Here is a 23,870-nt window from a genome sequence, read left to right as displayed (position 1 = left end):
CAGAAAAGATAAATATATTCATACACAGCTGTGTGCAACACTCTGACATTTGATTTCCCTGCATAAGTCCATGTTACTAAATCAGTCCAATCAATGAGTTACCTGTCAGTCTGGAAGACTTCATGTTTACAGCTCTTGATTTGTTTGTAAACAAAGTCAGTGCAAAAACAATCTCTGAGCCCATCAGCTATCATTCAAGCATCTGCAGGCAAAGGCCAATATTTCAAGAGCTCCGACGTAGTGTGCGACACGTCATTTCTGTTAATCTTCTTAAACTTATCTGAATATAAATGCAGAACAAGGCTTTCATATTGAGTAAAACTAAATTAAAAACTAAAACTAGACAAACTAAACATTTTCATTCACTGAAGCTAGACTTTAGAAACAAATGACAACTAACAGAAATATGTTTTAAAATATATATATATATATATATATATATATATGTGTGTGTGTGTATGTGTTTATGTTGTTACTCATACACTGAACTTGTTAAATCTGGCCCCTGACAAACACAACCCTTATTATGTATAAAATAAATAAATAAAACTAATAATGGAACTATTAAAAACTAAATAAAGGAATAAGTAAAAACTTAACTGAAATGTGCATACCTAATCTGAGTGCAAAACAGAAATTAAAAATGAAATATAAATAAAAACTAATGAAAGAATACAAAATTCTAATAACTCTGATGGACGATAGCAGATGAGTTCTGTATTGCATTTTTGCCAATGCCTTTCCACACCGACAGTTTACCTGCATGCTGGCTACATGCAGGTAAACCCACTCAGACATGATTGGTCAATACTGTTCTGACTGCAGACTAAACACAGGACCAACAACCTTGCCAACATGTGCATACATGTGAAGATATCACTTTATAGATATTAGTATCAAAACAGATGCACCAAAAAAAGAGTGGACTAAATAAACCAAACTACAGGCGTGAAAATGCCCTTCGAGAATTTAATTTTACGTTTGATAAGAAGCATCTCAATTTCTTATTACTTATTTGGTCTTCTGCCATTTCTTTTTCGATCTTTTGACACGTTTTTCTCTCGGGAAACACGTAACCCTTCATCCTAATGACTGAATCTTCCCCCTCAAAGCTATTGCAACAGATAATTGGTCACAAGGATTTCAGTCATCATTTCAAATGTAAAACACAGAAGCACTCCTTGGGGTTTGTTGAAGATTTCCATGGAAACAGCAGCAGTAACCATGGAAGTGTGGAGGCAGTGATTAAAGGTAATGAGCGGGGGACAGGATGTGCATGCATGTGCGAGTGGGTGGGTGTTTAGGAGTTGGGGGTTGAGGTTTCCATTCTAGGGGAAGGTGAGATAGACTTATAAATGAAAGGAAAAGATGGAGTTGCTGTGTGGTGGGAGGTTAGATAGAGAGAGTGAGTCAGGGAGATAAAGAAAGAAATAAAGCCCAAGAGAAAAAGAAATGCATAAAAAACACCACATCAGAGGGTGGGAGAAACAGAAAGAGGTGGTCCTCGGCCCAGCTGGAATCAGTACTGACCTGGGAGGACTCGCTCATCTTCTGCTCAAACTCTCCTCCCACGCGATTGTACTTCTCGATGCACAACGCAAATGACTCAGCCGCTTTCTTAGACTTCAGCTCCGCCTAGTGAGAAAGAAAAGGAAAAGGAAAATGATGGCCTTTAGCTATAAACTCTCATTCACAAACCTGAAATAACTATGAATAAATAAGTGAGTGAATGAAAATAATTTCTGTCTCATGATTACAAACTACTCCATTCACTAGTCAGCCTGTACCTTCAAAACAAGAACAACAATGTATTTACAGAGCAGATGCCGAAGAAAAGAGCTATTAGGAAATGTTTTCCAGAATTTTCCTGAATTTAATTTAAACAGACACTCTTGTCTCATGAGTGGACCACAAGAAACAAGCATATGATGGATTTTAGGGTCACAAGACAGCTAAAAATAACAGGATACCCCAGAGCTTGCTAACAAATACTGATGCAGGACACTTTTTCAAGTCTGTCAAGCTCCAGTTCACATCCAGCTGATGACAATATGTACGGAAAGACACATGGAGAAGCTCTGGACTTTTATGTTAATTTACAAAAACTGTTCTGCTTTTTGATTTAGGATTTTCACAAATAATGAAATCAAAGGGATAGTCTGGTTCAAAGGGGTCGTTTTTTTTAAGTGGGCTTGTATAAGGTACTAATCCATAGTCAGTGTGTTACACACAGTAGGTGATGGTCAGCACACTCCCATTTTAAAGAACAAGACAGGAGCACTGCCAGGGAAGCTAAGCAATATACTGCTATGGATGGAGGTACCAGCAAAAGACTATTTTAGCCACCGAAAAAAGGCCTACCTTAAAAAATAAGAAATTGTTTCTGTTTCAAATAGAGAACTTTTCCCTTTAAAATAACAAGGGCACACAAAAACACAGACAAACTAACCAATCAAGGCAGGATTGGAGAAGCAATTCCTGTGTTCTCCAAGGTAAAATTGCTGTTTTTGTCAAAAGGAGTCTGGTGAGTTTGAAGAGAGCACAGATAACAGCTTCAGTTTTCCACAGGTAAGAGCAGTCTGATGGCAAGGTAGAGAGGTGAAAATCCACAGCAGTACAATGCTAAGCTTCCCTGGCAGCACTCCTGCCTGCTTCTGCAAATTGAAGGTGTTCTGACCATCATCTACTGTAGAAAATACACTGACTATGGAAGTAAGTACCGTGTACAATCCAAAACTTACACTATCCCTTTGAGAAACAAAGTATTTGTCATGAAACTTGTCTCTAAATCAACACAAATCTCAATTGGGGGGCAATTAACTAAAACTACTACACATTATTTATATTAAAAACCATTTCCTAATCATCAGACTAGTACTAATATTATCTTGCAGAGCAAAGGAGTAACACTGATCTTACTATTATGAATAACGGCCATAAAATAGAATTTGTGTTACGGCTGCGAACACTACTGGCAAATTACTATTTCAACAGTCAAGAATGAACTTTCAGGCTTAAGCTAACTGTAAGTAACCATGGCAAAATAAGTAGTCAAATAATAAGAGTTTCAAATATTACTCATTACACAAAAGAATGAAAAGGTAGCACATCTCACATCTTCAAATCAAGAAGGACAAAATACTTACATTTCTCTCATTTATTCACTCTATCATACAGTGGTGTGAGACAAGTCAATAGATAAAATGTGTGTATTTTGTCACGTTTGACTTGAAGACTTGAAGACTTGAGATGTGCTACCTTTTCAATTTTTTGGAATAAGCTCACTGGATTTTGTGCAAGAATCCCATTGTTGAGGCGCAATCTCTCTTTCTAAATACTCATTACACATTAATACTATTATTATTTTTAATTCCACTTGGGTTTATTTTGCTTTACTTCTAATTGATGTTAAGCTACCATCCAAACTCAACACTTCCAGATGTTTATTTGCAAAGCTTACCGATTAGTAGAAGGCTGCTACCACTGCTGCTATGCTGGCTGAGCTTTATTCATTTTAGCCCAACATTGTTTGGGGTATCTTTATGTATGTACAATATTTCTAGTGACACAGAGGAAACAAATCACAACCAATGTGAGTTGGGATTGTTTAGTCAAACTGTTATTACTCAATTATGAACAATTGTAAATAATAGATTTACGTTCTATCATGCCCACATTGACCATTAGTTCTTTTCAAATCAGACATTTTGTTGTTTAAATGCTCCGTCCCCCAAAACTGCAAAATAATGCTGTCAAATTAAGGTGATTTGTGCTCATGCATTTGCAGAGATGCTTGTTTTTCTTCTGCATTGCAAAAGAATGAAGATACGGCAATGTGAACTTCAAAAGAACTTTAAACAAAGTAAACGAGACATAGTGATCCTTGCTTATGTTCTTTTTAGACTTTTAAGTCCTTGAATTATCTTGTGTAACTGCAACATGGTTTCTGGAAAGAGATGCTGTTGCTAAATTATTTTATATGTTACTTTTCCATGATGTCACCATCTAAAATCTAATTCTACATTACTCAACCTCTGGACAAATATCTTAAGAACAAACTAAACAAATAAAACATGGCTTAACACAACAGCTAGGAAAGAAAATATGGCTTTTTCACCCAATTTCTGTGAACTAACTCTTTAATTTTCTTTCAAAGGACACTTAATTTGCTTCTGTTATGTTTTAAACCTGACAACAATCTTGGAAATAGAGAGTGGTGGCTAACTTTCTCCAGTTCTTTCTGTGGCGCTCCCTCCTTCCTGAGCCGGTCCAGTTCCAAACACTTGGCGTGGTAACCCTCTTTTGACTTCTGAAGATGGCCGCTCTGAACCTGCAGGGCCTGCACCGCCTCCACTGTCCCCACCATCTCCTCCTTTGTCTGAGTGATGCGTGCACGCACACACGCACACGCGCACACACGCACGCACACACACACACACACACACATAAAAGAACACATGGACAACCTGTACAGATCATCACTGTGTTTCATACTTTAACAGAAAAGGGCAGCAATTATCATGAAGGGAGAAGACAGTAATGGATTTTCTGTGAGATAAATTAGATCAGCATGGCAGAGGCTCGATGAAGGGCAAGTGGTGAGAAATTACACAAGTCTATCCTCTCCTCTTCATAGGAACAAAAATCAGCCAGTTTTCTCTCAGGATTGTGGTAAAGCATGTGACTTTCTTCATACCTTACGGTGAATTTTGACCTGCTCGTCTCCGTACTTGTTGATGTCCCGGATGAGATCGTTCATCTTTCTCATCAGCTCGAGGTGACAGAGGGCCAGTTTGTCTGACGAAACTCTGAACACATCCCACATGGGAGCAAAAGTCCTATAAAATACACCAGCATGAAGAACACACATGAGACTGCTGGGTTCAAATTCTTTCTGCATGAAAGATTTGCTCGAAGGCCAAACTCGGCAGTGAAGTGTGCTCCTCTGCAGCGGTTCTCATCCTGGGGTTCCAGTGTGAGATCATTTCTGGGGGTCGCTAGTTGCAAAGACAAAACTATAATCATACATTAAAAATAAAATTACATATTTTAGACAAAGGAATAGGGGTGGACAGGAAATAGATACAACACAGTATTGTGATATTTTAAGTGGCAATTGTGTTTCAATAAATGGACACCAAGTATTTATTTTTTTAAATCGTATAAGTTATTCATATTGCAATCCAAAATATAATTTTTTTTGTCACCAACTAGAATAATAAAATCAGTTGCTAGCTCCACTAGAAACACGTTGATGACAGTTTTTTCCTTTGGAGACATAATTTACAGCTGGAAAAAAGGTTACGTTATAGCAATACTCAGCATATTGCAAAACATTCAGAATCGCAGTAATATTGTGTTGTGGTTAAAGAATCGTTATAATATCATATCAATGGGGTTTTGTGATTCCCATCCCTACTAGGGATTCGTTTTTAGATTACATTGCCTGTATGAGTGATACAATTTGCATTAGAATAGATAATATTGGATGTGTTTGTGAGAGCGTGCACACATGAAGAGAAAAAGTCACGGGACAAAAAATCATCAAAAATCGACATCACCTGAAGCACATTTGACAACCCCAAGTAAACTGTCTTAAAACAGTCATGACAAACCAAGTGTTATTTAGTGACATCTATGAATCAGAACATTCCCAATAATGACTCAAAATCAGCAGGAGGAGGCAGATAGAAACAGCTGTTTATGCAGGTTTTCAGCTCTCACGGTCTTTGTCTCTATCGTTCCCGTTTCCTGTCTGTGGATTGCTACAGTGGGGGAAATTGAATTAAGGCTGAAAGTCCTATTAACAACCACAAAATGCAAAACTAAGTGACGTCTTCTGTCTTTTTGTCTGTCTAGCGATCTCCCACATTTCTCCCTGTCGTTTCAGTACTATAGACAGTGCCGCACATTCACACAAACACACAAACCCCTGCTTGCTCAGCTGTTGGGCTTTAAGTAATCAACTGCCAAAATACCTAGACACCAAAAGCATTACACCACCAGAGTTTAATGGTGACAAATGAGCGCTGATGTGTATTTTCAAATCAGGGTGTTGTTAGTTGATTGTCCCAGAGCTAATTTGGGGGAGATGATTGCAAATAACAACCTAATTCTTCTAAGGGGTCGTGACTTGAAAATGTTGAGAACTGCTGCTCTAATGCACCTGTTACCGAGGGCTGGGAAGGTTGCTTTTGAAATGTAATAGGTTACAGATTACTGGTTAAAAAGTTTCATAACTATTTTAATAACTATAATTTTTGCATTTAAATACTTTTTGATTACTTTTCTTAAAAATGTGTTTATCAGGGCAATGAAGCTGAAGACCTAAAAAAAGTGCATTAATGTTGCGCTTATATTTGTCTCAACAGCTGTGCTGACCCACGTCTTCCAAAAATATGCCAAAAGAAGGGATTCCTGCATGGTAAAAAGATGTAAAGCAACAGAGTGAATGTTTTATTTAACATATAGACTATTTTACTGAAAAAGATTTTTTTCATATATAACCCCTTTGTAATTCCAAACATTTTGATCAGTAACTGTAATTTAATTACATATTTTTTTTATCATAACTGATTACAAATACATATATTTTGTAATTTCATTATTGTAATTAGTTACATTTCACTAGTTATTCTGAAACACAATGTTACGCTGCCCTTTCATTCACCTCTGAAAAGTGTTTTTCCTTTATCATTAAACAGTCAAACTATTGTAAGTAGGCAACAATAAAATTGAAAGTAGGAAAAAACATCCTTACATTTGATTTGTCAAAAGTTTAACATTCAAAAGCTTGATTTCATCAGGACTGTGTGGGTGTGGACTGAGTCTGGTTTATTGCAAACCACTGAGAGGAGCGCAAACATAAATACAAAATGTTTTAAGTGCAATAACCTAAAACCTCCTGACTCCGACAGAAACGTGTGTTTATGCAGGACCCCATCATTCACAGTAGGAGAAAGAGTAAGAAAATGTTTTCAGCGCCCTGAATGTCAGAATTTACTCTATGATGGTTGCTTTGCCAACATTTACCACTTGTTTCATCCAAGGACATACGTATAACATACAGGAATAACAGACTGTATTTATTAACCTATATAGGTTAAATAGCAGAAAGGGCATTATGTTGATGATAAATATGAACATTTGGTGATCCAGATGGTCCTCATTCATATCTCATATGCAGCCATGTGACCATTACATGTATAATTACAGTAACAGCTACCTTCAGACAGTATAAATTCAATCATAAGGCACCGAAGGGGTTTAGAGGGGCTGTTGGATGAAGTCGCTGCACCGTCCTGTGTTGACATGTTGTTACTCACCCCTGTGGACTTCCGTTGCTTGCCATCTTGGCCAGTTTGCTCATTGATTTGGAGTAAGTCTCCTCAATAGCAGCACTGCAAAAACAAAGACGCAAATTAACATCAATGACTCTTATTTCAGGCTGCCTAAGAGAAAATAAAAAATCATGAACACACAAGCTTTAAACCGGGGTTTCTCTCTCTCTCTCTCTCTCTCTCTCTCTCTCTCTCTCTTTCCCTTTCTGTGTGTGTGTGTGTGTGTGTGTGTGTGTGTGTGTGTGTGTGTGTGTGTGTGTTCACTCAGCAGGTCAGAAGAAGCACATCTCTTTCTTTTTTGTTACCGATAACATGGCAGGGAGAGTAATGTTGTGTGCGCTCTTTAAAATGTAAATGTGTCTGAATAACTTTTAGACTGGTGGATGTAATGTACTCCAGTAACACTTCCTCACAAGGCAGTTGCCTCCGCTAATGGCGTCATATGTTATGTTCTCTATCAGGAGCTTACTTTGGCCAAACCCTGTGCATCCACAATCAGAGTCTGCCAGATACAGATTTATAATCATCAGTGTTGGGTAAATGTTGCAATAAGCCACATTTCAATGATGAATGGACTGGTTTTGCAAGGCTGGGCATAAAACTTTAGGACCCATCTGTAGACCCTGAAGACAAGGAAGGAAGGAGCATTGATCCAAATGTGCTGAGGGTAAACAGAACAACTTGCTCCTGAAATCAATAAACAAATAGACTATCGGTCTTAAGCAGTGATAGTGACATTGTGTTAGAACTCAAATTGGATCACAAGAGAGACTAACAAATGTTTCCATTTTCAATCACATTTACTGCTTTGTTTTTATACAATATCTTATTCATTTTCAGTAATGGCTATTTTTTAATTTTACTCAATACTTCTCAAAGTGGTGCCTTTAAAATCTTCATTTTGTCTTTTATTTACAAAGAAATGACATGCACTGCCTCTAAAGTACAAATGTATTCAAAGTGGCTACAAAATATATTATCACTCAAACAAAACAACAGACACACTCACAGACACAGTTAGCAACTAGGTGGTGAACATAAAGGAGCATTTAACATCTTAAGAGTCTGATATTTCCCTCAGGAGTTGATAGAGTCAAAAACAGAGCACAAAGTGAGTGAATATAGGACTTACATTCAACAGGTGTCTCAAAACATGGTTCAAAATGAATGATTGTTGCTCCACCATTTCTGGACATATAAATAGAAACTATTTGCTTAAATCTGCTACATCAACTTAGAAGGTGATGATATTTCCATGTTATGGTGTTCACAGCTTGCTTCTGCTGCCCCCAAGTGGCCAAAAAACCCAACATTTAAGTTTTGATGTCAGATTATCAGCTGATTTTGAGATCAAACCTTGTCCAGCTAAATAAATTTGTGATTTCGAATCACTGTGCAGCGCTACTCTTTTGCCATTGATTCTGTTATCAAACATACTTATCTAGGCAGCTTAGGTTGATGTGTGTATTCGAAGGGTGGAGAAAAAGTGAATACAGCACAGTTTTGTGATATTTTTGTATGGCAACACTGTATCAATACAGGTATCAATTTTACAAGTAATTTACAAGTACAATTTATTAAATATCTCCCCCCTTTTCAAGATGTCCTATAAAAAATAAAAGCAAAAAGCCCAAGAAACAAATGGGACTTTAACTAGATAAATGTAATCCAAAGATTGATCCATTACCAATATCATCTTTGAGTGCCGACTTCAGTCTGTAACTAAGAATTATTTTCAATTATTTCCACCATCAATTAATTGACTGCATAGTCTATACAAAACCTGAAAATAGTGAAAAATATTTGTCATATTTACTAAATTTCAAGGTTACATCTTCCAATTGTCTTGCTTTGTCAGATTTATGATCCAAACCCCAGAGATATTACGTATACCAGCCTAAAGAAGACAAAGAAAAGCTTGAACTGTGGATTGTTGTGATGCATTTTTGCCTAAAACAATTAATCAATCATTAGAACAGTTTCCTGTCAGTAGCCTTATTGATTAAGCAATCGTTTCAGCCCTGTAGTCCAAACCTGATGCCCATTGTATCCCCACTATTAATAGTGCCCCACTAACAAGAAGCAGCAATATATCTCCATTAAACGGAGTACCAGGGTGAAGGTAGTAAATATAACATGCAGTCAGAGAGAAACCTTGAGAATGTATTTGAAGTTGTTGTGGTACTTTAACAGAGTGTTTTATATGGTGTCCTATATCAAACTGACCTTTAAGGCTAGTGGAGGAAGAGAAAGATAGAGGAAATTTATCAAAACAATTGCCTTTCCTCTATCCTGCGGGATCACACGCTATTTTACCCACAGTGGCCCTATTTCATTTCCTGACGGCTGATTTGTTGTCTGCTGCTGTCCGAGCAGATAAGTGAATTTCCCCCTGCGAGGAATGTGCACAGGCACTCTGAATCAATGTCAGGATTATATCACTGGTCTGACAGAGCACTCTGTGTGTGTGTTAACTTCCAGCTGTGAGAGCACAAACTCCTGTGGGAACCTCATTAATACCCTCAATTTACTCACTGATAAGTTCCTAATTAGAGGGCAAAGTATTTAACAACCTACCCACTTTGAGAGGACGGTTCTAATTAGATAATTGACTTCCCCCTTTAGGTACTACTGGTAAACTTGTCACTCCTCACTAGGGCTGCACAATTGAATGTTTTTTATTCGACAAATTGTATAATAAACACATTTAAAGACTGCAGCAATGTACTTGGGGATTTTTTGAGTTAATTACACGAAAGTATGAGTACAAAACTGCACTTTAAAATGAAACTTTCTTTTTTTTTAAATTGTTGCTTATTTGGTTCAGGTCAATGTTCAATTTGTTAAATAAAAGAATATTGAAAATAATTTATCTTCATTTTTTTAATTTTAGCAAGCTATTAGTTGTATTTTAGCAGTATTAGTATAACAGCAGTATACTGAAAGCAGCTGAAAGGCCAAACTAAACACACTTAAACATCTGTGTATTTATCAAAAGTAGAATATTATGTATCCAACGTTATTGATAGAGCTGCACAATATGATTTGGAATATGGTGATTTGGAATATGATTTGTGGCAGGGATATCTTAATTTATGAATTTACCTTCATCAAGAATTTGCAGCTCCAGCGATAAGAATATTGCACTTGGCCATATAATGATTTTGATAATATTTCTACTATATTATAAATATTATATATTTCTATTAATAGTTCATCCCTAGATGTTGAAGTTGCACTTGATTCAGCAGCCGCTCCTGAGCGGAACATAATGAAACAGAGAGCGCCCATGAGTAAGAACGTAGCGACTCCAGTCCACTTGGTGGTGGTAATGTGCCTCTAAACTGGTTTGCTAAACACCACTAAACACTCAGTGAGAAGAAGAAGTAAAGAATGAATGAACAGACAACTGACTTTGCTGCATCTATGTTTTCGGCAAACCTCTTTGATCTCCTTCCTGTTGCCAGTCTCAGCTCAGCAGTTTATTGTGCATGGCCTGTCAGACACTAGCGGCTCTATTAGTCTGTTTATAAACATAGATCAAGCTGTCATATTGCTCTTTTCTAATGCAATACATGTTGGATGTAGCACTGTGATGTTGTCAGTACAGGTAATTGCTAAAAATGCTATGAGTACTGTATTTCTAGTTATAAACACAAATTCAACTCATTTATGAAGTTGTGCAAGCTCCTGCATTGTCAACTACACTGTCCTGCAAATATTTCACAATAAAATGCCTTGTGTCAACAACTGATGGGATTTTGTCCACAGAGACATTGTCAGAGGACTTTTATTTTGAAATTGAAGCAGGAGAGTTTGAATAAAACAGATATGTTTGTATTTCTTTATTTCTTTAACAGATATTCAGATAGATATAAAAAGGTGGTATAGAGTCGATACAATTATCGAAACGCCATTTTCACGGTCTATATCTGCTGACGTTTCTCTACATGTGCCGTGACTGAGCTGCTCATGCAGGCAGAGTGGCTGCTGTGACTTATTAACATGGGCACCAAAAAAAAAAAAAACTGGTTCTGCAACGCTCACGCCCTGTTTGCGCAGTATCGATCAAACTCTAATTTAGAGCATTGAAACACAGCAGTTGTAAAAATGAATAAAGCATTAAGGTCTGCATTTCAGGTTGCATAGGAATAATCAACCATTCAGACTTGTGTGTGTGCTGTGTGCTCCAGAGCTTCAAAAGTAGCACTGTGGTGAGGACAGGGGTTAGAGATCAGAGCAAAGAGGGATGACTGACGCAGATTTAACACAGAAAGACTTGTTTGGTGTTCTCCGACAGGACTTTGAAGCACCTTGTTAGAAACAGCAAAAGATGAAACCCATAACAGTTCATTTATCATCTCTGAGCCTTTCTACCAACCTTGGCACACTCTCTCATCTTCCCTTCCAAGTACATAGAGTCAAGAATGCAGGATTTCTCCGTCCGAGTCCCATCACTAGCACTACCTCCCACACACATATTCACAAATACACACAAACCTTACCTCTCACGGACAAACTCGGCTAGCTCCTTGGTTGCCAGCTGGCCATGCTTCATGTTGTGGTAAAGCACGTCAAAGCCGGCATTTTTCTCCCCCTGCCAAGGTAGAAATAAAGACACACACACCGTCTGTTAGCACCCCAACGAGGAACATCAAACCAACATTTGAAAGTCAAAGAGACTGATGTCAGTCGGTGCTTCAGTATAGCAATATCACATTAGTTTGGAGCTTTAGCCGTATTACATTTTACCACTGATATTCCTCTAAAAGACAGTCAGTCTGACTAATCAGTGGCTCGCAGGAAACATTTCACTATCAGTCGCAGGCACACTCTCAATGCTGCATGAAACCAGCTTTGGATTTTGTTGTAAATAGCACAGACCTTATAGTTGTGTGTAGAGGCACATTCTGGTTTAAAATTTGAAATTGTAATCAAAGTTTTACTTTAAGTTTAACAATAATTAGGTTTTTGTTTCTCTGCTGATCATAATTTAAATTTTAGGCGGTTTGAAACAAAGCTCTAAAGGCCATTGATCAGTAACTGCAGCACTCAAACAAAATTATATGATTTAGCAAAAAAGTTGTATAGTAATTACTTGACTTAATAGGTTACTGGGCAAAGCCTGTGCTTCATTTTTCCTCATCACTCACTGTCATACACCACACAGCAATATAATAATGTTGAGTTTAAAGTAGGTCATCAGTTCACAAAGTAAACAGTCCATCGTCACCAACTTGCAAAGACAAACCACATAAAAACAGGTTTCTCTCTGTGCTTACACTGTCTCCCCCCTCTCTCTTGTGTGCATCTTTTGTTCCTTCTGTCTCACTGTTATTTTCTAACTTGGTATCGCAGCATATTTGTGTGCTGGGAGGATTAATAGAAGGACAGGAACAGATTATGAGATTATCAAAATGAATGTTTAAATAAGCAACAAACAAACAAGTTACATTTAAGAACAAACATAATTTGCTATTACTGATTTAGAGATCCGCATCACCTAAATTTACTTGAAAATATAATGCACACAGAGTTTTGTTACAATTTTTGAAAAAAAAAATCAGTAATTTAATTTTCCCATCCACAACCGAGTGTATTCCTCTTTCTTTGGTCATGGTGTAAGAGTCTGTTTGTGACAGAAGAATACAGACAATAAACATACAGACGTCTTTTAAACCAAAATTGTTCAGCTGAACATGTACAGGATGTAGGACCCCTCCCTCATAATAAGAAATAGACTGGCTGTTAACAGCAAAACAATAGTCTTTGCTCACATCAGTACCAGTTTTGTTTAGAAAATGACACTGATTATCTGTTAGCTGATAGGTACAAAATTAAAACAATTTGGCTCCCACCTGAGCTGTTCTGAGCTAGTTCTCAGATAAGCACTTTTTCACTGAAGCTCATATTTAATAAACCTTCTTTCCAACATGTTGTTTGTTGAGTGCTGTGGAAAGAACACACTCTTTTTGGTGATTTATTACTTTTAAAATGTTTTTCAATGTTGTAGTCATCCAGTGCCAACATGCCTGTTCTGTAACCTTGGTTATATGATGTACAACATTAACTGGCACTCTGAATGTGAAATGTAACTGTCTAAATGGACAAATTATGTTCTTCTCTTATAATTTTTTGTTTACTTGAGTCATTTTGTTGCTTTTTGTTTAAACAATACCTGTGATGAAATATCAAGAACAATCCCAACAGAGCTTGTTTTTTGCTGATGTTTCACTGTAATACTGCACATGCTGCTGCTGCAGCAGTGGAAATTATCTCACTGTTTGCTGTTCATCTGTCAAGCAAATGTCAACATGACTCTGTAAAATGTGAGAAAACCACAGCGCAGGGTTGTTCAGCGAGAAATTGCCTACTTTGCTGCTTAGCAGATTTAACTAAGACTACAGCATCACACCCATCACTGTCGTAATCACTCAAACCTACACCTGTATTAACCTGAGCCTTCATAATCCAAAAAAGCCTGGCCGAGGCCTGAGTGCAAGGCGCCAAATGTACAGAGGCTGCATCCTCGCAGCAGAGGCCGCAGGTTCAACTTCAAGCTGCAGCTCTTTGCTGCATGTCATTTCCTCCCTTTCATACTTAAGCTGTCCTCTCTGAATAAAAAGCAAAAATTAAAAAAAAAACCAAAAAGCCTGGCTGAGGCAGCACTATTACAAAATATAGAACACGATATTTCTTCAGCGTCACCACATTTTTTAGTCAACAGACGGCCATGCAGACAGAGACACAGACAGCTGCTTCTCGGGGCCTAAAAATACTCTGTCGGAGGAGAACAGACCAGTTCCCAGGTACCAGGGGAATGGCTGGAATGCCAAGACAGGGTCACCCAAAACCACACATACATACACACACACACACACACACACACACACACACACACACACACACACACACACACACACACACACACACACACACACACACACACACACACACACACACACACACACACACACACACACACACACACACACACACACACACACACACACACACAAACTGCACAGTGAGCATGCAAAGCAGAGAGACATTCACTGGACTCTGGAAGAGATTGTTGTGGGTGGCATCTTAGAGTTTAAGGACACAAGACCTGATAGAAAACACCAAGTGTGTTCAGCCACTGAAGCATCACTGCTGACATCAGATAAAAATGGTCACTTCCTCTACTAGTTTTTTTACATAATGTATGAAAAATATAATATATTGGACAAAGAAAAGGCAACAATATTTTCATTCCAGTTAAGTTTTCAGTCCTGTGAGCAGATTAAAATCAATTGACTAATTTATATATCATTAAAAAGAAAAGATTTCAATAATATTTGTATCGTTTAAGTAATTCTTTAAGCAATGAAGACAAACAAATTCTGGATCCAGCTTCTTAACTGTGTGGATTTTCTTCTTGTCTTTGTCTCATGTGTAAACTGAATATCATTTAGTTTTGGGGGGTTGTTTGTCAGACAAAACAAGCAATTAAAAAATGTCACATTGGGCAGAATGTGCACACATCATCTTTCCTGCACCTTTTTTTATAAAACACAAACAATGAGGTTGAGGTAACATTTGCATCTTCTGAGACAAATGTCAGATCTTTTGTATTTGAAATGTCAGAACACAAAACGGTGCATTTTTAATGAAAGATGCTGAGGATTATTTGGACAATGTTTCTGGAAAGACATGTTTTTCAAATGTCATTTCTCAGTGTTACGAGCAACACAAGTCAAAGTCTACTCACTGTAACTGTATCGGGGTGGCAGAAATCTTCATATTCAGATCTTATGTATACCAATGTACGTGATGAACTTTATTAGATAAAAACAAAACTATCTGCATCTGGAAAGCTACCTCAAACAATGCGAGAAAAACATGTTTTTGTCTTTTTATGATTTGGAAGAACTGACCCCTTTATGTTTCCACATACCATTATGCTAATAACAAAAACAAGATTAAAGCTTTGTCACTGAGGTCTGTCATTTTCAAAAATTTTGACAATAATACTGCTAATGTTGCAACCTTATTGTAGCACGTTACATCATCCTAAAAGAAAACCTGTCAGCCACTGATCTGAGTTTGATTCATACAGTTATTGTTGGGCTAAATTACGCTGAATGAAATACTTAATATCAATGGTTTTCTGTCTTGTCCATGTTTAATCCTATTTTCTCCCCTTCTTAACAAATGGATATGGTTTTGCATTATTAGACAATAGTTAATTGCTTTGACATAAGCATTTTATAAACAATATGCAGCAGTATAGTGTTCACAGGCAGGAGCATTTGGCAGATGCCTTTTGTGAAATTCTACCCTCGAAACAGAAAGGTGAGCTGCCAGTCTGAGCCACACACACACACACACACACACACACACACACACACACACACACACACACACACACACACACACACACACACACACACACACACACACACACACACACCTGCTTCTCCTCAGCTAGACGCAGCACCTGTCCACCACTGCTAGCAGGCTTGTCTGTCGGCTGTATGCAAATAGAGCTCGTCCGCAGATCGAAGATTATTGTAATGCTGTGCTATTATGATAGGAGTTGGTAAGAAGTCCCGTTGAAAAAGCAATTATGAGCCATCTGTGCTTTGAGCGATAAGCCGTAACTTTTATTGCACTGTTATAGCATACTATATTTACTTTTGCCAGTGCTCTAATATTTACCCATGACCTTGTCAGGAAAACTTCCCACAAAAACTCCGTCATCATAACTTCACATGAAGTAGTTTCTAATTGTTGATATATGACTGCCATTTTAGGCTGCAGTCAATTTCCATTTTTTTCTCCTTTAAAGCTGTCAAAGTGTTCATCAGAAGTGTTTGTCAGATGGTCAAATGGCTTCGTTCAGAAACCCCTTCCCCCATAACTTTCCAGATTTTGATTCAGGAAGGGGCTCCAACATTCACACTCACACTTCACATCATCTCATTTTTTCATTTGTTAAACAACTATTTCTGTCATTTTTTACGTGCATGGTCCGAGTGCAACATTGTCTGTCAGGAGAGACTGTGCACTGTTATCCCCATATTTAAACTACATTTATAGCACTGTATTTATGACCGTTCAGAGCAATTGTAAACACTTTTGACTTCTGACATGCTCAACATGTATCGATCACTTTTTTTCAAGAATAACCCAACTCCTGTTACTCTATGGCAAACAACATCAGCGTTGTCAATCATTCCTTCAGGTGTGTGTTACTGAGAATTACAATATTTATAGTCAATGCTCACTCAGTTTATTTGTCCTTCACTGTGTGGTCCATGGCCATTGCTGATGATGCTACCTGCTGTCACATGACTTGCATCATTCATTTCTTCCCTAAAATAACTTTCACTCCCTGATTATGACTGACATATCTTTGCTGTGTGTTTGTTTGATTTGAATGAATACCAATACACCATGTCACTGCTGTAAACACTCAAATGTTACTAAATGTTTATCAATCCGCAACTGAAAGTAGTCCCCTACAAATGTACTATTTACTCCACTTTTAAAAGAAAACCAGCAACAAACTTTAAACGGTATACTACGCAGGATTGTTGGATACTGTTAACACGTTCACTAGCAAAAGTGAATGTAAAAGTCAACCTCAAATCCATTTTCATTTGGTGTTTCTCCTTGTTAAACTTGCATTTTCTCAGAGATGTGTCTCTTGGATCTATGCTGTCTGGAATCTTGTTTCTGTCTTTTTTTAAAGCACAAACCTCACTTGACTGTTGTCGGGGAACATGCCCCAAAATCTTTTTGTCACAGAAAATTAGAGAATACAGGCAGACGGCAGAAAAATAAACAGAAAGTACAGAGAGTACTGTTGGTTTTGATGTTTTTATTCCGGGGTTCATCAGCAATAAATGCATTTTTCGTCATGTGGGCATTTTTTTATGCAATTAATTTGCCGGTCAAGATATTTTTCAGGGTATTATTTTGTTTTGTTTTTTAAAGTACTTTCACACAAAATTTGAATATAACAGCGAAAAGGCAACTTGTTCTTTCACATTGCAAATAAAGGATTCATCCAATCACACTGCTGGTATGAAGAGTTCTATGCCAAATGTACATGTTGATTTTTCACAACAACCTTGTGTGTAAAAGCCTTAACACAGCTATAGAGTATCACCTGTCTCTTCCTTTAACAGCAATGAATACGCTGATTATAGATTTATCAATAACTCACATTAAAATATACGTTGGTCCCCTATGTTAAAAACATAGGGGACCAACATCTCTCATTGTAAGTGAACACATGCTTCAGACTGACAGGTGCAACAAAACTGAAATCATAGTCACAGAGTGTGACCGAACTGACAAGTAACTCTTCGCTCCTCTCTGTCACAGAACTACACACATACGTGTTTAAGTGTGCATTCTGATAGCACATAACACAAGAGCTGCAAACGCACTGACAGCCTTCTTTAAGTGTCTTCAAGGGCCGAAATGTATTCCTTAAAACCGTCAGTGAATGAAAATCCTTCATGTCTGATATATGCAAACCCCCTCTTCCCTCCTCTCTTGGTGATCTCTTTTTCATCAATTAAGTTGACCGTTTTGGTCACGCACGATGGAGTCCATTACCATGACAATGAGGGGAATGATGGGAGAGGAGAAGAGAGGAATGGAGGGGGGAGGCACGGGGAGGTGTAAAATCTGTACAAGGACAACTTTCTCATGAAGTCTTCTGAAGACGGCTGTGAGCTGTGGGGGATCTGCTGAAATTTGTTAAGGGGGATGGTAAGCAGCGGGGAGATTTTCATTTTATCTCAGTAAATCAAATGTCAGCACTGCTCTGTTAAGATGTTAGGATCCCTGGTTTTCCATCCCTTCCTCAAACCTTTCATTACTATGGTGGTCAGGGCCATAAAACTTTAGGAGCTTTAAAAAAACAGCTGTGCAGAGCTTCACTCTCAAATGTCAAAGCAAAACAAAATTCAACACATAGCGTATTTGACATCCAAGCATTCACACTACAAACACTTAAAAGTGCCTGTCAGAGGTCTTCAGGAAAGAACATATTAACATGGGTCAACAGCTAGGTTCAGCCAGGGGTCAGTTCATTCAGCACACTGCAAGCACTGCAGCCAAACGTGTTATGGAGACAGCGACTTATTATTTCTTCTTATTCTTACTAAAATACTGATGTATTTATATTTCCCTGCAAAAAATAAAGTATATTGTTGTAGAAAATGGTTTGACTGATGTTTTTAATTAATTTGTCTGTACTTTTGCCTGTCCAGTAGTTCATTTTAATATTATATCCTATAATATACCTAAATTTAAGATAAGAAAAAAAAAATTGCCACGATATGTTTGCTAAGTTAATGAGGTATTCTGTTCAGTTACAGTTGAAGACAGCACCTCCTTATTGGGACATTATGTTTGTAGGCACAGATTTCAGAGGAGATGCAGAGGACACATCCCCCTCAGTATTCGGAGTATGTGCATATAAAAAATGAGAGTCGTAGGGGACTTTCACTGACAAATTCAATGATTTAAACACATTTACACCATAAACTGATGAAGATAATGCACATATTGGAGCATGAAAATTCACCAAATGCAGGGAAGTGTTTAATGCTCATTCCTCCCTTTATATGTGTCCCTCCTCATATGTTCTAATAAAACCTACTCCTTTTGATTATGTTGCTCTCAAAGTTGTGCAAAAGAAGGACAGATAGAAGTATATCTCTGTCTTATTTTTCGCCACTGCAAAGTCACTGCTTTCCTTTGCAAAACAAATAATATTTGAAAACTACAGAAGTCAAAAGTGTCTGAAAGCAATTCTCTTTTATCAGAAAATTGTGAGGGGAAAATGGATGCTTTGAGTGAAACAAATACTTTTATAAATACATTTTACAAAGTGGGTTTATTTTTCATCTGTTATCCATCTGCTATGTTTGTTCGACCTCATTTCAGACTCATATAGCCTGGAACATGGTTTAAGAAGGATTTATAACTCCAAGGTTATGTTTTCAGTCGTTTGTTTGTCCTCAGAATTACTGAAAAACTACTGACATGAATTTTATGAAACTTGGTGGAAGGGTGTATTATGGGCCATGGAATTAATGTTGGAGCTGATCTGAATTACAGGGCAGAGTTGGCGTTTTTGTAATGTATTATCTATAGTCAAAAACATGAGTTTAGTTGTAGTTCAATGGAGGACTAACAGCCTAAATAATTGGATCACAGGCCATATTTTCCGAATTTCAGATCTCAAACTTCAACTTGCTGCTCCAAGATGGTCTCAGAGCTTCAGAGCTGCCGTTATAAAATGTAACTGTAATAAGACAAAACTTTTCAAAGCATTACTGTAGGGACATGTAAAACAGAAAAAGGCTTGCCAATCTTTCCCAAGATTTATGCTGCTGCTGTACAATATCTTTGGCTCACAGTCTTTCAGATAACTCATCAGAAAAGCTTCTTATTCTGCTGTCGGCACCAACTGGCACAATTTTCCACCACAGTTATTGTATGACTTGTGTGTGGTGTGTGTCTGCGTGTCTCCAGAGATTTGCCAATCTAACTGCTCTCACTTGATGCTAATTAGAGGCATCTTCAGACTTACCCTCAGGCTTGTACCAAACTAATTACAGACGGTGAGGAAACCTGGGCCGAACTTAACTGTGTTACTCTTTGTTACGCTGCCTCAGCTGCATAGCTACAATAAATAAAAGATCTTCATCTGCATGTTTGCCTTAGATGTCTGAGTCACAGATGAGAAGACATCAAGAAATCACAGCGAAAAGGTCTCTCTTCACCTAATGTCCTGTTACAAACATTTTATCAACAAAGTCAGGTTCAAGGTGAGCAAAACTCACTCTGTCAAACTTCAAGAGCTTGAAGCAAAGACAGCAATACAACTTTTGCTTTCCTTAATGTGCTATGGACACAAAGGGCAAAATAAGCTGAATAAACTGAAAAATAGATGATTGACAGCTGTCTCTCTCACTCAGACATCAGCATGAACCCCTCAGGCACCTGACTGGATGAGCACATTGCTCACTGAGCTGTCAGCGGTTGGTTTGCTTCTGATTTTCAAACTTGAAATATTTGACGATGCTTTTTGAGACTTTATAACCTTCCTAAAATATCCACCAATAATTTGGTGTTATATCATTCTGGGGCACAAAAAGCCGTGTGAAAATGGAAAAAGACAAATGTAACTACAAAAAAGAGCGCCCTTTGAGTGGTGCTGCGAGTACAAAAGAACAGACTGAAATAGAAGACTGTACCCGGTGGATTAGGACAGTGTGTGTCTCTAACTCTGAGGACAAACACAAAGCAAGGTGCAGAGCAAAGTGAAACGAGTACAAGCATATCAAAATCAAATTAGTAAACAGGTTAGCAAGTCTCTCCTCAAACATCCCCAGGAAATAAACATGGGATATTAAAGAAAACCTGCACAACGTGTTTAACAACTTGATTTTAAAGGACAGTGTGTGCACAAGCAAATCAGCTGACTGCAGCACAGGTGCTGGTGTCACTTTTCAGTTTCAGCAATTTTTTTTTTTTTATTGTATCAGAAACTCAAATCATTCATCATCAGAAAATGCTTTGTCACTACAGTGAATGGATGGTGCAGACTACACTGTGATCTTAGCATTGCAATGATTATCTAAATCATCCCCCACTCTCAAATTCAGAAAAATATGATATATTATAGTCTATAAAAATAAAACTTTATTGATCTCTGTGAGAAATGTACAAATCACCCAGCATCATAAAAAGTAAACATTGAAGTGATGTACACATTAATGCATTGATAATTATAATCCAATTATAAACATTATTCTGAAATGAGCCATTAGTACTTTTGCTTTTGTTTTTTAAGTGTATTTTGATGCTCATACTTTTGTACTTTTACTTATGTAAAACTGGAGGATTTATACTTGTAACAGATTATATCTTTGCTGTGGTATTGCTGCTTTTACTTGAGTAAAAAATCAGAGTACTTCTGCCACCGCTGCCTTCTCCCAGTGGAAAAAGTTGCTTCTTATAGACTTCTGTATTTTGCTTTGTGTTTTTGTTCTTACAATTTCAACAGTGTGACCGGGGAAGTGAAGTGTTGCTCAGCTTGGCCCAGGCTATAAAATACAGTGCTTGATTCTCTATCAATGTCTAGAGTGGTGCCTTCACTTCTGGCTGTTTGTCAAACGTGCCTTTACAGTCTGTGTGAGACTGGATCCAGTGTCTGAGGACATTCCTGCTCTGTAATACGGCCCTTCAGTCATATGAAACTGAGGTACTGAGCAGAACTGACCAGAACAAAAGAGAAAAGACAAAGCTGGAATTATTCTCTGGTATCTACAACTTGTGTGATGTTTACTTATTACTCAGTGTCAAACAAGAGCTGAATCAACCTGCTTGACCAATAGCTCAGTGCAAAAAATATGGTGTGAGGTGTGTGTGTCAGGTCCTCTGAGCCTACAATTACCCATAACACCCATCGATCTCTTGCTGACTGTCAGCAAGTCAGCAAGAGAGAGACTGTTGTTATAAACAACTAGACTGTCATATATGAAGGTACCAACTGTCTAAAACTAGTAAGAAGTATAAAAAAATCTACATTCACACATATTCTAGACAGCTCATAGTTTATTTTTTTTTTTTTAGATGACTGTTTAGATCTAAGGGCATTTGAATTTCTGCATAAGAACATTTTTAGGAGTTGAAGTAGCTTTTTGCATTTGGCTTTTTCAGGTTTGCTCTTCCATCTCCGGCAGAGATGTATTTAAAATTTAACAACAGTTATTTGTCCTGCAGTCTATCACCACACAAAAGAATTCATCTATTGTGCCAGAATAAAATGAACTCTTTATTATGTCATTTTTCAAGAATATATTACATATCCAGCAGAAATAATTGGAGGGCAGAGCACAAAACTTCCCAAAAATTCACAGTATTTGTCCATTAAAATACAGGCGAGGGTTAAAAAAAAAAAATTGTGATTGTGTATGTAAATAACTACATTTCTTGTACCAAAAATAGCCCTAGTAAAAAAAAACCTTTTATTTTCTACCTTGTTTGTATCTTACAGAGCTATGAACTAACAAGAATGTTGCAGGTGTAGAATAAACATAGAAATATAAAATCAGCTCATTTAGTTTTGAAAATTTCTACAATTTTTCTTGTTTTAAACATTAAATTTGCCTTTCTTTATGTAACTTGATTTTTTAACTATACTCAGTCATTCCACTACATACCTGTTTTTTATTCTTATGTTATATTATGTTTTACCTGGGTGAGCAAGTTCCAATAGGTGCCAAAACAATCAAAGGGAAATGACATCAAATTTACTTTTTGTCACATCAAAACTGACAAATGGGTTAAAATACAGATTGCATATGATCTAGCTCTGTACACCACACAATGTAGCAGCAGTGAATCAGGCAGCTGTCAAAAGTCAAGCTGAAAACGTTGCACCCCTGCATCAGACACTATATCATCCAGCCAGCAGACTGACCGCTCTGTCAGTGCTGCTGTGAGTTTTAGCTGACTCACAGAAACTTTTTCTGCTGACTGGGCAGGTCGAGCAGACCGAACAGTCCCACAGCAGAGAGGTGTCAATAACATCAGGAGCAGGTAGCAGCAGACTGTCATCACTGATGGCTTGAGACTAATTTGCTGCGCGGGCCGGTCAGAGAAATTCACCTCTGCATGTGTAGGAAGCTGCTGTGTTTTAGAGGAGGACAGATAGCTACTGAAAAGATGCACTTATCTTCTGTCATGGTATATGTTATTTTAAATGGAAATAATTGGAGATGTTCCCAACGACTCATTTCCTTGATGTTTAAATGGATGTTTAAATAAAAACCAGTTGACCAGTCTAAAAGCATGAAAACACCCAGAAAACCGTCCAAATTGAGCACAAGATCAAAAAATGTCTGAAAAATACTGCAAAATCTCCATTTGAAATTATTGATCACACTTTTTAATTACAAAATCATATTGTATGTGTTGCTGAAATGTGACTTTTGTGCGTGCATTTTGTACATTGCACGTTATCTTACAAAACATGTCAACAACTCAAATAAAATTTAAGAAATAACGTTAATTTAAAACAACATTCTTTAGGAATACTTTTTTAGAAAATGCGCCTAATCATTATAACTGCATTTTGACTTGGTGAATGCTATCACATAAAGAAAGAAATTATTTTTTAATATTAAGTTAATAAAGTTTAGTATTTCTGGTGCCGACTAGCGAGCAACGTTTAATTGACTAGTCGACAAATCACGCACATCCGCACAGCGATGTTTTATATTATTATATAGTTAGATTTCCTGAAAATTCAGTGAGAAATGCTTTATATTGCAGATCAAATAATCATGTGGGAATGTCTGTTTTTGGCTGATCCACAAAATTAAATACTTAGGGTATAGGGTAATTCATCACATGCAGTTAAAGCTCTGATGGTAGACACATTTCTACCCACCCCAACTCATCAACAACCATTTCATGCTGAGAGTATTTTCTACTCCCAGTTTCTTTCTC

General features: G+C 37.4%; 1 protein-coding gene across 1 annotated transcript in view; it reads right to left on the bottom strand.

Moving 5' to 3' along the window:
• Positions 1 to 23,870, bottom strand: part of fcho1 (FCH and mu domain containing endocytic adaptor 1) — a 107,315-nt gene that overhangs the window by 60,625 nt on the left and 22,820 nt on the right. Inside the window, exons 3-7 of the mRNA XM_042514874.2 lie at positions 11,846 to 11,937; positions 7,326 to 7,400; positions 4,697 to 4,838; positions 4,226 to 4,378; positions 1,531 to 1,635 (exon numbers count right to left, since the gene is read on the bottom strand). Of these exons, the coding sequence (XP_042370808.2) occupies positions 1,531 to 1,635; positions 4,226 to 4,378; positions 4,697 to 4,838; positions 7,326 to 7,400; positions 11,846 to 11,937 (567 nt within the window). The remainder of the gene's footprint in view (positions 1 to 1,530; positions 1,636 to 4,225; positions 4,379 to 4,696; positions 4,839 to 7,325; positions 7,401 to 11,845; positions 11,938 to 23,870) is intronic.

This window comes from Plectropomus leopardus, chromosome 5 (assembly GCF_026936395.1).
Source record: "Plectropomus leopardus strain MGB_pleo_1.0 chromosome 5, ASM2693639v1, whole genome shotgun sequence".
In the NCBI taxonomy this organism is placed as follows: Eukaryota; Metazoa; Chordata; class Actinopteri; order Perciformes; family Serranidae; genus Plectropomus; species Plectropomus leopardus.
Note: the sequence above shows the minus strand (reverse complement) of the source record. Positions and strands in the feature narration are given on the sequence as shown.